This window comes from Crotalus tigris, unplaced genomic scaffold (genome assembly GCF_016545835.1).
Source record: "Crotalus tigris isolate CLP2741 ecotype Arizona unplaced genomic scaffold, ASM1654583v1 scf7180000017666.379230911805:20528666, whole genome shotgun sequence".
Classification (NCBI taxonomy): Eukaryota; Metazoa; Chordata; class Lepidosauria; order Squamata; family Viperidae; genus Crotalus; species Crotalus tigris.
Window position 1 is genome coordinate 16,516,871 of NW_024096552.1, and position 13,912 is coordinate 16,530,782.

Genomic DNA, 13,912 nt, shown 5'->3' on the forward strand with positions numbered 1-13,912 from the left:
ACCGGCCATACTCAGCATGTGGTCCTCAATGGAACCGCATCTACAGGGAGGGAAGTGTGTACTGGGGTGCCCAAGGGCTCTGTTCTAGGCCCAATGCTCTTCAACATCTTCATCAATGATTTGGACGAAGGGATAGATGGGAAACTCATCAAATTTGCGGATGACACCAAGCTGGCAGGAATAGCCAACACTCCAGAAGGCAGGCTTAAGATACAGGAGGACCTGGACAGACTTGAACACTGGACGCTATCTAATAAAATGAAATTCAATGGTGAAAAAAGCAAGGTTCTACATTTAGGCAAGAAAAACCAAATGTACAGGTATAGTATAGGGGGTACCTTGCTCAATAGTAGTAACTGTGAGAGGGATCTCGGAGTCCTAGTAGACAATCACTTAAATATGAGCCAGCAGTGTGCTGTAGCTGCCAAAAAAGCCAACACAATGCTAGGCTGCATTAACAGAGGGATAGAATCAAGATCATGTGAAGTGTTAATACCACATTACAATGCCTTGGTAGGGCCACACTTGGAATACTGCATCCAGTTTTGGTCACCACGATGTAAAAAAGATGTTGAGACTTTAGAAAGAGTACAGAGAAGAGCAACAAAGATGATTAGGGGACTGGAGGCTAAAACATATAAGGAACGGTTGCTGGAATTGGGTATGTCTAGTTTAACGAAGAGAAGAATGATGGGGGACATGATAGCAGTGTTCCAATATCTCAGGGGCTGCCACAAAGAAGAGGGAGTCAAGCTATTCTCCAAAGTGCCTGAAGGCAGGACGAGAAGCAACGGATGGAAACTGATCAAGGAGAGAAGCAACCTAGAACTAAGGAGAAACTTCCTGACAGAACAATTAACCAATGGAAGCACCTGCCTCCAGAAGCGGTGAATGCTCCAACACTGGAAGTTTTTAAGAAGAGACTGGACAGCCATTTGTCTGAAATGGTGTAGGGTTCCTGCCTGAGCAGGGGGTTGGACTTGATGACCTCCAAGGTCCCTTCCAACTTATTATTATTATTATAGCATCTTATACAATTATAGCATACTTTTAAAATAATGACATAATATTTATTCAACAGATGTAAATATTTAATGAGATTTATGTACTTACACCCTATTAAAATATAAATAAGATTTTATGTAAGAAATTTGTATTTATGCTTTGCAGCTTGTGATATCACTAACTTAATAGCTCTTAATTTTGCTGTAGAATATTATATGATTTTGTCACCAATGTTATATTCACTGACTTAAAAACATAAACATTTATTTATTTAAAACATTCATATAGCCACCCATTTATTTAAAACATTCATATAGCCACTCAGTTGAACTCTGGGAGATTTCTATTGATATCTGTACATTTGACTTTCCAAAATTAATAAATTGGCTTTTTTTTCTCCTTGACTTTTTTTACATATACAATCATTTGTCTTTAATAACTTTTGTTTTTGGAAATCAAATTATTCAGAATGCAACTTCTACTTTATGTAAAAATATTCAGTGACATTATTGCCTGAATTGTAAATGAATTCATTTTGGCTATTTAGTTTAGCTGGCTACTGAAAACAGACTTGTTGATCTCCTTTTAATAGATAGTGACTGTTAAGGTTTGCTTTAAATAATGGGTTATTGATCTTATTTTCCTATTAATAGCACATGCTCTCTGTTTAAAAATACTGAAACACCATATTTGCTAATTCTTCCTAGTGATAAACATGAGAGTTGTACAACTCTTCATTACATGAGGGAAACCTTGCATTACGCTTACTCATATCATAAGCAGGAACAATAAAATATGGGCCCTTGATTAGTATCTGATACTTATGCTGCTAAATTTTACTGTGTGCTTAAAAAGAGGGAATTGATAAACATTTCATGCATTTTCTTGACAATATATGCTTGGACATAATATTGGCTTGTCTTTAAACTGCTATATAAACTCTTTTAATTGTATATGCAGATTTGTACTTCGTTTTGCCACGCCAGTTTAGAACATAGCAATTTTAATTTTGATTAAAAATAACTTTAGTTTATATAATAATTATAATTCTGATTCACGGTTTAAAAATCTGATATGTGAATGGACATGAATAAGCCATGCATTCCAATCTAAACTCCCTTATCTAGGCTTATGAAAACTTAGCACAGAGTGGGGCCTAAACTGATAAAATTCTGAACAGTTAACATGATAAATATTACTTATTGAATGTATCATTCCATATTGATTAATTTTTTTGAGCTTACCATGCTATCGATAACATACTTCTAGAATTATCAGTGTTCTCATAACAAGTTGAAAAGAAGTCATAGGATAATTTTTGTTATTAACAATTATTTCTTAAGAAGAATACTCAAGGGAAAAATCAGAATGCATGAGCAGGAATATTCATTGATAAATCATACTTAAGACATCCGTGAATTCAAATCCAAATGGATGTCAGTGGGGACTATAAATTTAACTGAGCCCTTTCTTTCTTTGTCAATTCATTTTTCTTTTTCAATAGTTGGAAGAATCGGGGTGGGGGGTGGGGGGAAAGGGGACTGGTGGCTATGATTCAGGTTTTTATTAATACTTCAATGAGCCAGCAATATAATTTTGCTGAAAAATTTTAATATTTCTAGTCATTTTAGTGAGAATGTCTTTTCTGTGAATTCTAATTGTTCCAGCTCTATTTTAAGATTTAAAAAAATAGGCTGTACTTCCTTACAAATTAACAATATCCTAAAAATTAAAAAAATGCTGCAGGTCCAGTTGTTTTCAAGAAATCAGCAGAACTAAATCTTTGCTGCCCAACTACGGTCTGAACTAAGAACAATGCAAAATAATCCTAGTTTAATAAAATCATTGAAATACTAAATTTCTAACTTCCTAGTAGAATTACATGTTCATTTGCATTTTGCTGTTTCAACGGAAGTGATCTGGATCACTTGCCAAGGGAATGTATTCAAGGTGCTAAGAGATTTGGTTAGTTCTTAAAATTATTTATACTGACAAGAAAATCTGAGACAATTGCTTGGAATTCATGTTGCATATATTATAAGAGAGCAGTAACTCTATAAATTAATGTGGTACGACAACTAGACCAAAACAAAAAGAGAAGCATGTGCTTTAATTGGAACATGTAGAATTGGAGCCAGGGAACTCTGAATTATTTTCAGACAATGGTACATATTTCTGAATTAGCACTATTTCCATTTTGACTTCATTAGCCTTTTTGCATATTTTTTTTCTAAAATACATTATGAATATCAGAAAAAACACGCAAAAAGACTAATGAAGTCAAGATGGAAATAGTGTTAATTCAGAAACATGTACCATGTCTGGAAATAATTATTATATACTAACAACATTTTAGATTGAACACAATTCAATCAAGACTGGATAAACTGCCCAGCTGAGATAAAAATTTAAGAAATGATCTCAGAAAAGAATTCCCAGCTATGTTTGTTGTATGATTAGTTTGCATAGGTAAAGTCCTCTCTTTGAAATTATTCAACAAGATCCTAGAGCTAAGCATAAAGGAATTGTCATTAAAATAGTTTTATTTTTAGATAAAAAGACTTCAGGTAAGTGAATAAAACATCCAGAATAGGCCAAGGACTGAGACTTCACAGACCTTTCTGCACAAAAACAAAGCAGTTGCTATAAACTTACACAGTACAACTCAACATCAAATTTATAAATCAGAAGTGAAATCCAAATAAATTTCATGAATTATTGTGTATTTGAAATAGTAAACATAATTGTCATCAGATGACAGAATTATTATTTTTTATCAAAATCTACTATTATGTTACAAGAGAGAAAGAAAAAAGGAACTTTAAAGTGCAGGATACTTTCATGGTCCAATATGTCAATATTTAAATATATTAAACGTTTTGATCAACATGGATTTCTACTTAGAGTTTATAATTGCATATCAGTTACAGAATGTTTCCACCTACAATGTCACTTTGGGGAAATATCTCTAAAATCAGTAGCTAAAAAGGGAAGTATTTTTCTCTAATAGTGGGCCTGCTTCTTGAGGCTTACTGTATTCAGTATGAAAATAAAGTATTACTTTTGGATTGTAATTGCACAGATTTTTTAAATCCTCCTGAAGGTTTTTTTGCACTTTTCATGGTATTTCTGCTTCCTGTAATTCATCCTCTGGCAAATCTGCAGAGAAACAGAAAGAACATAAAAAATAAATGTGGTTATACCAAGCAGCCTTGTTGATAATAAATTGCAATTCTATCATTTGCCCGAATGCTTGTAACACAAAAAACAAGTTTTCTGTGCAATTAAATTTCCTGGTCCTTTTCTATTCTAAATTAGAGAGTTACTTCACCTGTCTGTATTTCATTTTTGCCCCCATTTTTAAACGGATAGTTATAAGTTGATGAAAAATGAGTTTTTTTTTCAGGAGACCCAAATACTACTATTTTATAGCTAATGCTTTACATTACTGCAAGACAATAATCAGAGAAAGGGTTTTTTAGATAACTATATTTTCATTAACTCCTTTTAACTGTGTTCACAATGTAAACAAAAAAAAGTGTTATTGGAAAGTTGAGCTGGAAGCTGTAATCTTTGTAATTCAGCTGCAATTTAAGCCCCTCCCCCTCCCCATTTTGTTACAGTTTTTGATTCTAAGGAATCTAGGTACTTAGAAAAAGTGGCTAGGAGCACTGTTAAGTAGTTGAACAAACTTTACCAAAGATGCAAAACACCACCCCAAGGCTAATCAGCTCAGTGGAAAGAACATTCTGGGGACACAAAAGACCAAAGCAATGAAGTCTCCACAAGAGCGTTAATTTCCTGAGGGAGATCTGTGGGGGCTCCTTTTCTCAAAGCGCCTGCTTTCCAAAGGACCATTAAAAGGATGATGTGAAGAACTGGGTGAGGTTGGCAAAGGTCAGTTTGATATGGAACATCTTTTGTTCTGTGTTGTTAGCACATGCTGAGGTGCTGTAAAGATTACTTCAAGATCCTGTCTCATTTAATAGCTTCATTAATGAACAGGGACATAGAGTCAAGAAGTACATTAATTAAAATGGCAGGCAATAAACAAATGGAGAAGAATCACCCATGCCCCTTCAGGCAATTAAAAAAAGAGAGTTTGAGAACTGATTAAGGCTACTGGAAGTAAAGATATTAGTTAAAGACATTAAAGATATTTGAGAAATTATTTTATTGGTGATTATTTCATTAATCTATTGGTATATTTGTTACTGTCTTCAAAACAGTAATAAAGCAACAATATAATTTACAGATGAATCATATCAACAAAATTCTGGATTCTAAACTTAAAATATATGTGATTTGAATATTTGATAAATTGGGAAATTCTTAATTTGCAGCTTTCCTCCCCTTATTAAAAGGTCATGATATGCCAAAATAGAAGCATAACATTGTTGTTGTTGTTGTTGTTGTTAATTGCGAAGTCGTGTCCGACCCATCGCGACCCCATGGACAACATTCCTCCAGGTCTTCCTGTCCTCTACCATCTTCTATGGGTAAACAAATAAGAACAAATATTTTTAAACTTAGAACTTTATAGAAGTTTATTGCATAAAATAAAATATAAGAGTGTTAGACTATTTGTTATTTCTCAAAAATATTTACACTTTTTGATTAAACTATCTGATGAAAGAAGGATCAAACAATCTAGGAAGAGACACACAAAATCAAATAAATACAAGAGGAATTTTGTTTCTGGTACACTAGAAAGGATGAGGAGGGACATTTATCTTCTTGCTTTGCATTCTAAAATATCCTGAATGATTATCACCATGCAGAAAAATTCCTGTGAAAGTGGCCACTGGGAATATTGAACAAAAAAGTCAGAACTACAAATCAAGGCAAACCAACAAAGCCTGAAGCTTGAGACTTGCATTCCTTTGCTTCTGTAGACTTGAAGTGTGCTCCCGTATGGCATTTAATGTAGTATTATATTATGAGAGAGTTTTTATTTTTATTTTGTAATATTTATAGTAGTAGCCAATCTCATTCAAATAAAGTTCCCTGTATTTTAAATAATTTGAATCTTCAAACTCAGTTACAGATGGGCAATTGTTTCTTCTTTGTCCCCTTTTCTCATAAAAAGGATATGCATTCCATTTCTTTCTTGACCAGCAGCATATTTCAACTATGGAAAAAGCCAGAAAGAATCTATATCAGCAAAGAAAGAATGGTTGGATGTGGAATGAATCTGTTTTTTCTGTCTTGGACTGAGAGTTCCTAGGTGGAATAGGAAAAACTTGAAGTATCACCCATCCCTGGACAGTTTAGGCATTTGAAATCCAAATTTGTAAGTGCCCTCCAGAAAAAAAAGCACCTCTCCCCCCAAATAAGATCTTAATCAGATGTGAAGCCTTACTCACAGGAAAATATTATTTGGAATACCCCTGGAAGATAGATGACCTGACCACTAGATAATATTGCTGATTGTGATTTCAAGAGCACTGGCTTCATCAACCTTCAGATCTTTCACCAACCTCTGACCTTGCTCAGTTTTTCTGGAGTCTTTCAGCAAAGGTAGACATCTGTCTTTGATCCCTAGACTATTTCTGGAACTTTGCCTGGAATCTGACTCTGCAGGATGTTTTGCATATGCTTGGGAATTTGTGTTGACCTCTGGCCTGACATATAACCTGGCTTATAATTGACTGTGAGTGTCTGGATACTCTGCACCCTCTTGACCTAACTTGCTACTGGTTGGTGATTCTACTGTTCTGCAACCTTGACACTCTTGAGGCAGAACACTATTTTTCCCCCCCGCAGTCTTGGAATCATGTTATTTTCCTAGAGCAGCAAAAACAAAAAGATGAACAATTGTGTCTTAAGCATTCCTGAGTATTTTTCTTTTGCTCTTTTCTTCAATTATAAATATGTATGTGAAGAACAATGTAAATGATGCATTCTGTGTATCTTTTTATGAATTTATAAAACAGATGTCTGCTGAAAACGGTGTCTGTTGAGAGAGTAAAGATGATTTTAAAAGGATATCTGCATGTGCATTTAAATTCTATCCCACAGATTCATTCTCTCTCTTTTTTCCAGAATGAATTGTATGTCTTCTATGATTACTGCTGCATGTTTAATACCATCCAACATGGAAAATAAGGTTGACTAATTTTCTTGAGCTTAACGTGTCTCTACTAATCACACATATTGTACATTCCTTTTTTTTAACATTTTATTGATTTTCTAATATTACATTTATATCTTTGAAAAACAACATGGTGACAGTTACCATAATTCAATTACATACAAATATTATTAGTACAAATCCCACACTATTACAGTAAGTATATCCTCTCTTTTCCCTTAATATATACTGTCTCATATTTAAATTAATACACTTCTTATTCTATCAATCAAATAAAATAACTATTTATCAATAGTTTCTAGTTTATATATATCTTAATTGTTTTAACATTCAGTCTTTGAGATAATCAATGTCCTGGTACATTTTTCCCAGTTTTAATTTTCCATTAATATTTAAAATTGACATTTAATATTTATCATTTCCAAGTTTTAAATGTTCCCAATTCCCTTTATCACAATTTCTCACAAAATCTGGTATTCAGGGTACACATCTTATCTATTTAAATTCTTATTTTCTAATAGTTTCCAAATATCTCAAACCTAGTAACCAAAATTTCTTTTATTTCAATGCTTAGTATTTCCTCTCTCTTCCTCTTTGTATCTACTATCTCATATTTAAAACTAATAATTTTTATTACATTCATCAATAAGTTTTTAGCTTATATATATATATATCTTAATCACCTTTACATGACTTTTATGAGCAAATCAATATTCAGATTTAACTATTAATATTTATACTTCTAAATTTTAAGTGACCAAAGTTTTCTTTATCTCCATTCATAGTAATATCTTGTATTCAAAATACACTTCTTATCTATTTGAGTATATTCTATTTTAATTCTCATAAATGTCAAAACCCCATTCTTCTTCAATCTTATTCCAGCTTTCTTTTCTTGCCAAATCATCTTCCATGTCTGTGCTTTTGAAATCATCAAACAAATCTCCTTGTATTGTTATATATATTATTTACTGTTGAAAAAAACTATCCAGTCACCATTTTTTTGAAAGGGCTAGTAAGTCTAACAGATTTCTTTATTTTTCCATCTCAACGTAGTTGTCCTGAAGTGTTTATCTTCTCTTCCATCTGTTTTTCTTCTTGATCTTCAGGTTCCTTCTGAATAATATAGAAAGTCTTTTCCTTTTTCTATGTTGTCAATTTCTTTTCTGGATTTTCCATTATCTGAGTTTGTTGAGCAGTTAAATCTTCTGTCATAATATTTAATTGTTCCACTTTTTTGGTTGCATTCTGTATGGTTGATTTTTCAGTTGTAGTCAAAGTTTGAGTTTGTATATCCAGGCTGATTTCTTGTTTCTTTCTATAGGCTCTTATTTCCTCACCAACTGTAAGGAGAGTTTGATAAATTGCTTTCAACATGAAAAGGATTTGTTCCTGATCTTTTTCCAAAGGAAAAGTCTGTTCCTGATTTTCTTCCATAATGATATATTGCACTAGAAGCTTTACAATCAAGGAGTCCAGAAAGAGAGTCTTTTTTTCCCCACTGAGTAAAAAGCAAGCTGAGCTTTTCACAGCTGGTGTTTCAAAGTTACCCAAGTCTTATCTACTTTCTGGGCTGTCAGCCAAGTACTTTTAGACAATAACAAATTGAAGTATCAGGTTTAGCCACAAGATGTTGCTACAAAGTTATTTTAATCTTTTCAGTTTTCAGTTTTAAGGAAAAACCCAGATCTTCAGTTAAAATAGAAGTAAAGAATAGAAAGTAGAAATTATTTTGAACCAGAAGCTTTAGGAAATAAAATTCTGATTGGGATCCAATTATTTTTTCAACGTTTTAAACTCCCCTGGATAATCAGTCGCCACTGTTTCTGGAGGAAGGACTAAAATCCCCCTTCCCTCTCCACGGGGTGGTGGTGGGGAAATACTTAGCAGCTTATATAGGTAACAAAAAGATAGTTAGGATTTAAGAGAGGTAGATCTCACCCAGTCTCTTCCATGCTGCTTTAAAGTTACCTGGTGGTAAGTGTGACTTCGGCTGTCTGCAGCCTAGGGAGGGGCCATATTGCTATGGTCGGTCTTTCATCCGCTGGTTTGGAGGGTAGTGCTGGCTCTAGCGGGAGAGCTACCACTCTCCCACGATTCAGTGAAAGCCCCTCCTTTCTGGTCACCTCTATGGGGCAACATTTGATCCTTTCAATGTCCACCAGATGTGTGAAACTGGACGAAGAAGATGGAGCTCGTCTTCCAGGCGTCCATGGCGGCCACGTCGGCAAACCAGAAGTCACGTATCATACATTCCTCTTTTTGATTGTGACATAGTTATTTAGATTTGGTGATCTATGGAATTTAATACCATATTTGAAACAGATTGTTCGATGGCACTCTAGAAGTAAATATACATAAACAGTCTTCTCCAGGCTTCAGAGAAATATTCTCCCATTTCTCCTAATTTATTAATATTTTTGTTCTGTCTATTGAAATTTACTTAGTAGATACCCAATAGATTAATAATCCATGGAACGCAGATACATACAAATAACAAAAACCAAAACCATACTCTTCTACAATTGCCTAAGTTGCAAGGATTTTACTAGCATCACATCTCAAGAGCATTAGATACAAAGATGGAGCAAAGAGATTGCCATATGGAATAACAATAAATTACTAAAATAAAATTTCAAAATTACTAAATAAACAATCCTTATAAAAGCTTATTAATTCTGTCTGTCTCCTCTAAGTTTCATAAAGAATAATAAAACTGTATTTCATCATTTCCCAATGTTTTAGTTATTAAATGCATTTCTATATCACATATACTGGTTCTTCATGGATATATTTATAGAATACAAACTGTACATAATAGTAAAAATTCATAACTAATTAACTGATTAGCAGTTTTCCTGGTATTTTAAAACTAAAATTGTAATAATAAAAAAATTACAATCTTCAAAGAATGCAACAGGAAAACTTTAGGAGGAAACTTTACAAGTAAACTTTCTCTGATGAAAACATGTCAAAATCTATTCTCAGAAAGTTTTAAAAAGTACACAAAGAAATATGGATGCTAAGCAATAATTATATGCATCATGTATCTATGATTTCAATTAAGAAGAAAAAACTGATTAAAGCATAAAACACTTATTTGTAATGTCAATGTTAACCAGTACTTAAAATTTGTGACTTTTAAATTTATTTTTCTAGTTAATGATATTACAACCAAGTGAAACATGATTCTGGAAGACTAGAACACATACCCCCACTTAACCCAAAATGTCTCTCTCTCAATTTATAAGAAAGAAACAAAAGTTACATAGCCAAGTTTTATATACAAGAATAAAAGAAATTAGATTCTTAAAGCATCCTTTTTAAAAAAAAAAAATTCTCTAATGCAAATAAATTTGTTTCTATTTTCATGTTTTTTTAAATGATGTTTTGTTCCTTCCAATTGTATAAACTGCTCTGAGTATTGGTAATTATTGTAGTTTTCTACTTTATCATAACAATATTAAACATTTAAAATATTTGTCCTATTTTTAGCCAATCTACTATATACCTGAAACTAAAGCTTCACTTCAGCATTTTTTCAGCCCCAGAAGTGAAATATGTAATAATATAAATATTGCTATATTTAAGCATTCTCTTAGATAAGGTCATTGTATATCTTCATTAAACATTTTAGGACATTTGCCTGTGCAAAAATTTCTTTAAGAGCTTGCTTCAAGCTTTTCCTACCATTAGCCTCAGGTTTGAAATATTAATCTTCAAATATTACAACTGAAACTGCAGTAATAAAATAAATCAAATGTGAGATATCAACTGTGCAAGGTTTGATCATTACTACTATTTAATAATTCAGTTTTAATAGCAACAATAATAGAAACTTAAAGCTGTGAAACTCACTTTAAATTATTACCTGGGTTTGATAGCAACATGTCAACAATTGCTTGCTGATTCAAGCTTGGTTAGACTCAGAGAACACCAAGAACTCCACAGTATGGAGTCACCGTGTTTTAAGTGGAGGATGGAGTAGCGATAGGAGAGCATTTGTAAGTCAGGTTGAACTGTTAGGTCCTTGGTACTCTCTCAGCTTGTTTTCATACAGATGTTTCATTACCAAACTAGATAACATCTTTAGTGCTAGGAGAGAGTGGGATTTTCTCTTTTATATATATATATTAGTAGGTTGCCCTGTCTGTGTTGATAGAAGTATTCTTGGTGGTTACTTGATCAGGCTGTTGTTTACTTTTAGCCTGTTTGTCTGAGTTGGTAGTTCCTTGATTGGGGTATTGTCTACTTCTTGACTGTTGGTCAGGAATTAATCTCAGTGTTAATCTCTACTTATCTCAGTGTTGATTGCTGGTGGGAAAGTGTTTTGATCTTTTTGTTTCTTTTTTGGCTTTGTGATTGTCTCTTTTGAATGGTATTTAGATGTTTATCTCCATATGCTGTTAAAGGCTGATATGACTGAATGTAAGGCTTCCAGGAATTCTCTAGCTTTTTGAACTTGGCTTGGTCTAGGATGCTCAATTTCTCAGCTGAAACTATGGTTAAGTCTGTCCATGTGTTGTGAAACTAAGGAGTTTTCATCATTTCTGATTGCTAGTTGGTGTCATGGATGTGCTCTGCTAGTCTTCTGCCTGTTTGTCTTATATAGCTGCTCTTACAATCTTTACATTACCTTTAGATACAATTTAAAGGGACAAATATATTAATACTTAATACTGGTTCAGCAGCTCTTCAAGCATATAGTTCTACTGTGGACTTATGATGGTCACAACATTCTTGCTGCCACATGATTATGATTCCTGATACTCAACACTTAGCTCGCAATTAGAATGTTACAGTGTCCTGAAATCACATGATTGTCATTGTAACTTTGTCACCTATATACAATCAAGGCAGTGGGGAAACTGTCAGTTAGTTGCAGATGGTGAACTACATGATATCCTTACATAACAATACTGTGATTTGTTTAATAATGACAATCAGAAATCTCTATTGCTAGATGGTGTTCTCATGTGACATTGCACTTTATTGCATTTATTGGCATTGCTTAGTGATAGTATTACTATAATTACATATTATATGTATATATTTCATGGTTATAATTCCACTCATTTCTGTATAAACCAAAAGTGACTGCTGAAGCTTTGTGGATCTTACAAAACAGGCTGCCTCCAGAAAGAAACTTAGCAATTCCTTTCTAATAAGATCCATCCTAGAGTTAAAAGTTATTCATAAAAACATCAGAGAACAACTGACCTTAAAAATGAAGGTTTTTTCTTTTAACAATGAACTATTATGGCATGAATAAAAAAATCATATTCAAATTTCCACAAATTCCTTAGAAACAGCATAAAGTAATAGTTTATAATTTGATGTGTTTTTTCCTCTGAAAGAAAAATGTGTTCCAAAACAATTGCAAAGGAATGTTATTTTAGTGTAAGTTTCCATTCTTGAATTTCACACATTGCTTTTAATCTACAGTATAAATGTCATACCATAAGTTATCTCTTGATAAGTTTCAGTACAGACTTCTGATCAAAATGGTATTAAAATAAAAGAAAGATGATTTAATGCATTTTCCTCCCATTTTATCATATGCTAATATTAGCATATCAGTTAACAGCCAAATCTTAACCATCAATAATGATATATTCATGGTACATGAAGTCCTAGAAAATGGACAGCTAAGTACTTGTTAAAGAATACAATTCTGAGAAACATAAGTGAGAAACTTAAGTGGCTTGAATACCATCTAACAAGGTGCTATAGCCTAATCAAACCAGTTTCATATAGCAGTGCTATTGCTTTATGCTATGGTGTTTTCTTTGTAGAATCAGAGATCTTTCTAATCTACATTAGCATTCAGCTCCACAGATATGTGTGCCCAATGGCAAGATATATACAGTATACAAAACTGTTTAAAATCACTGTTAGGATGCTAATGTTACACTGGAAATTTTTCAACATATGGGAACTATGGTGGCCTATTAGGCAGACAGTGTGGAACTGTATGTTTTCTAAGTCTAAGCAGAAATTTTGTTTGTGGAATTTTTCCAGTTACTTGACAGAAATCATTTTAAAAATTAATATTTTTCTTCTCTTAATCTATGTATTTCTATTTTTCTCTTCTTTCTTTTATTAATAAATTCAGTAAATATAATTATTTGGAGCACTGTTTCATTTTTTTGTGGTTACTTTGAAGAAAAGTGACTGAAAAAGTAGATAGCTCGGAAAGGGAAACAGAAATTAAAACCATTTTGAACCAGCTATTTTCTATATGGCAAGCAAATGCAACAATCATTATGCTACTGCAGCACCACTGCTAGGAATAAGTCCCAAAGTGATTGGGGACATATATGGTAAGTCAGCTCATGAACTTTTCCTGACTCTGTGAAATAAGCCATTCAAAATGCAGAATTAACTTAGAAGAAAATAAAGTGCAGCATACAAACTGGATAGCATCTCATTGGGTAACAGAAGCAGGCAAACAGTACTATGAAAATGGGATAAGGCTCTTCCGGTTAGGCATTGCTGTGTCACAGATGTAGAAAGACAGAACTCCATCTTCCAAGTTTGATTTTGCCCTGCTGGGGACCCTAAAAAGGGTTGAAAGTCACCCCAGAGAGGTGACAAAGAAGGAAGGGACCCTTGTTGATTGCGGAGGGGCAGCGGCCCTTCTGTTTGATCCAAGGAAGCCCTCCAAACCGGCGGGGGAAAGACTGGCCACATTTGTATGGCCAGTCAGAATCTGCTGACAACCAAAGAAAATAAGTACTAAAGAGCAACTTTTAAGCAACGTGAATGGAACTGGGTGAGACTTTATTCTCTCTTTATGACTTTAAGACTTTT

At 33.3% G+C, this 13,912-nt stretch overlaps 1 protein-coding gene across 10 annotated transcripts in view; it reads right to left on the reverse strand.

The window, feature by feature from the left end:
* Positions 1–943: 943 nt before the first annotated feature.
* The window catches only part of BBS9 (Bardet-Biedl syndrome 9), a 273,478-nt gene continuing 260,509 nt past the window's right edge, over positions 944–13,912 (reverse strand). For 3 of the 10 annotated variants that reach the window (XM_039336807.1, XM_039336805.1, XM_039336804.1), the window contains exon 21: positions 944–6,136. In XM_039336807.1, coding sequence (XP_039192741.1) covers positions 5,943–6,136 — 194 coding nt within the window. In that variant the 3' untranslated portion in view covers positions 944–5,942. Of the gene's footprint in view, positions 9,395–13,912 lie in introns of all 10 variants that reach the window. The other 7 variants (XR_005555992.1, XM_039336808.1, XR_005555990.1 and 4 more) reach the window with 4 other exon arrangements.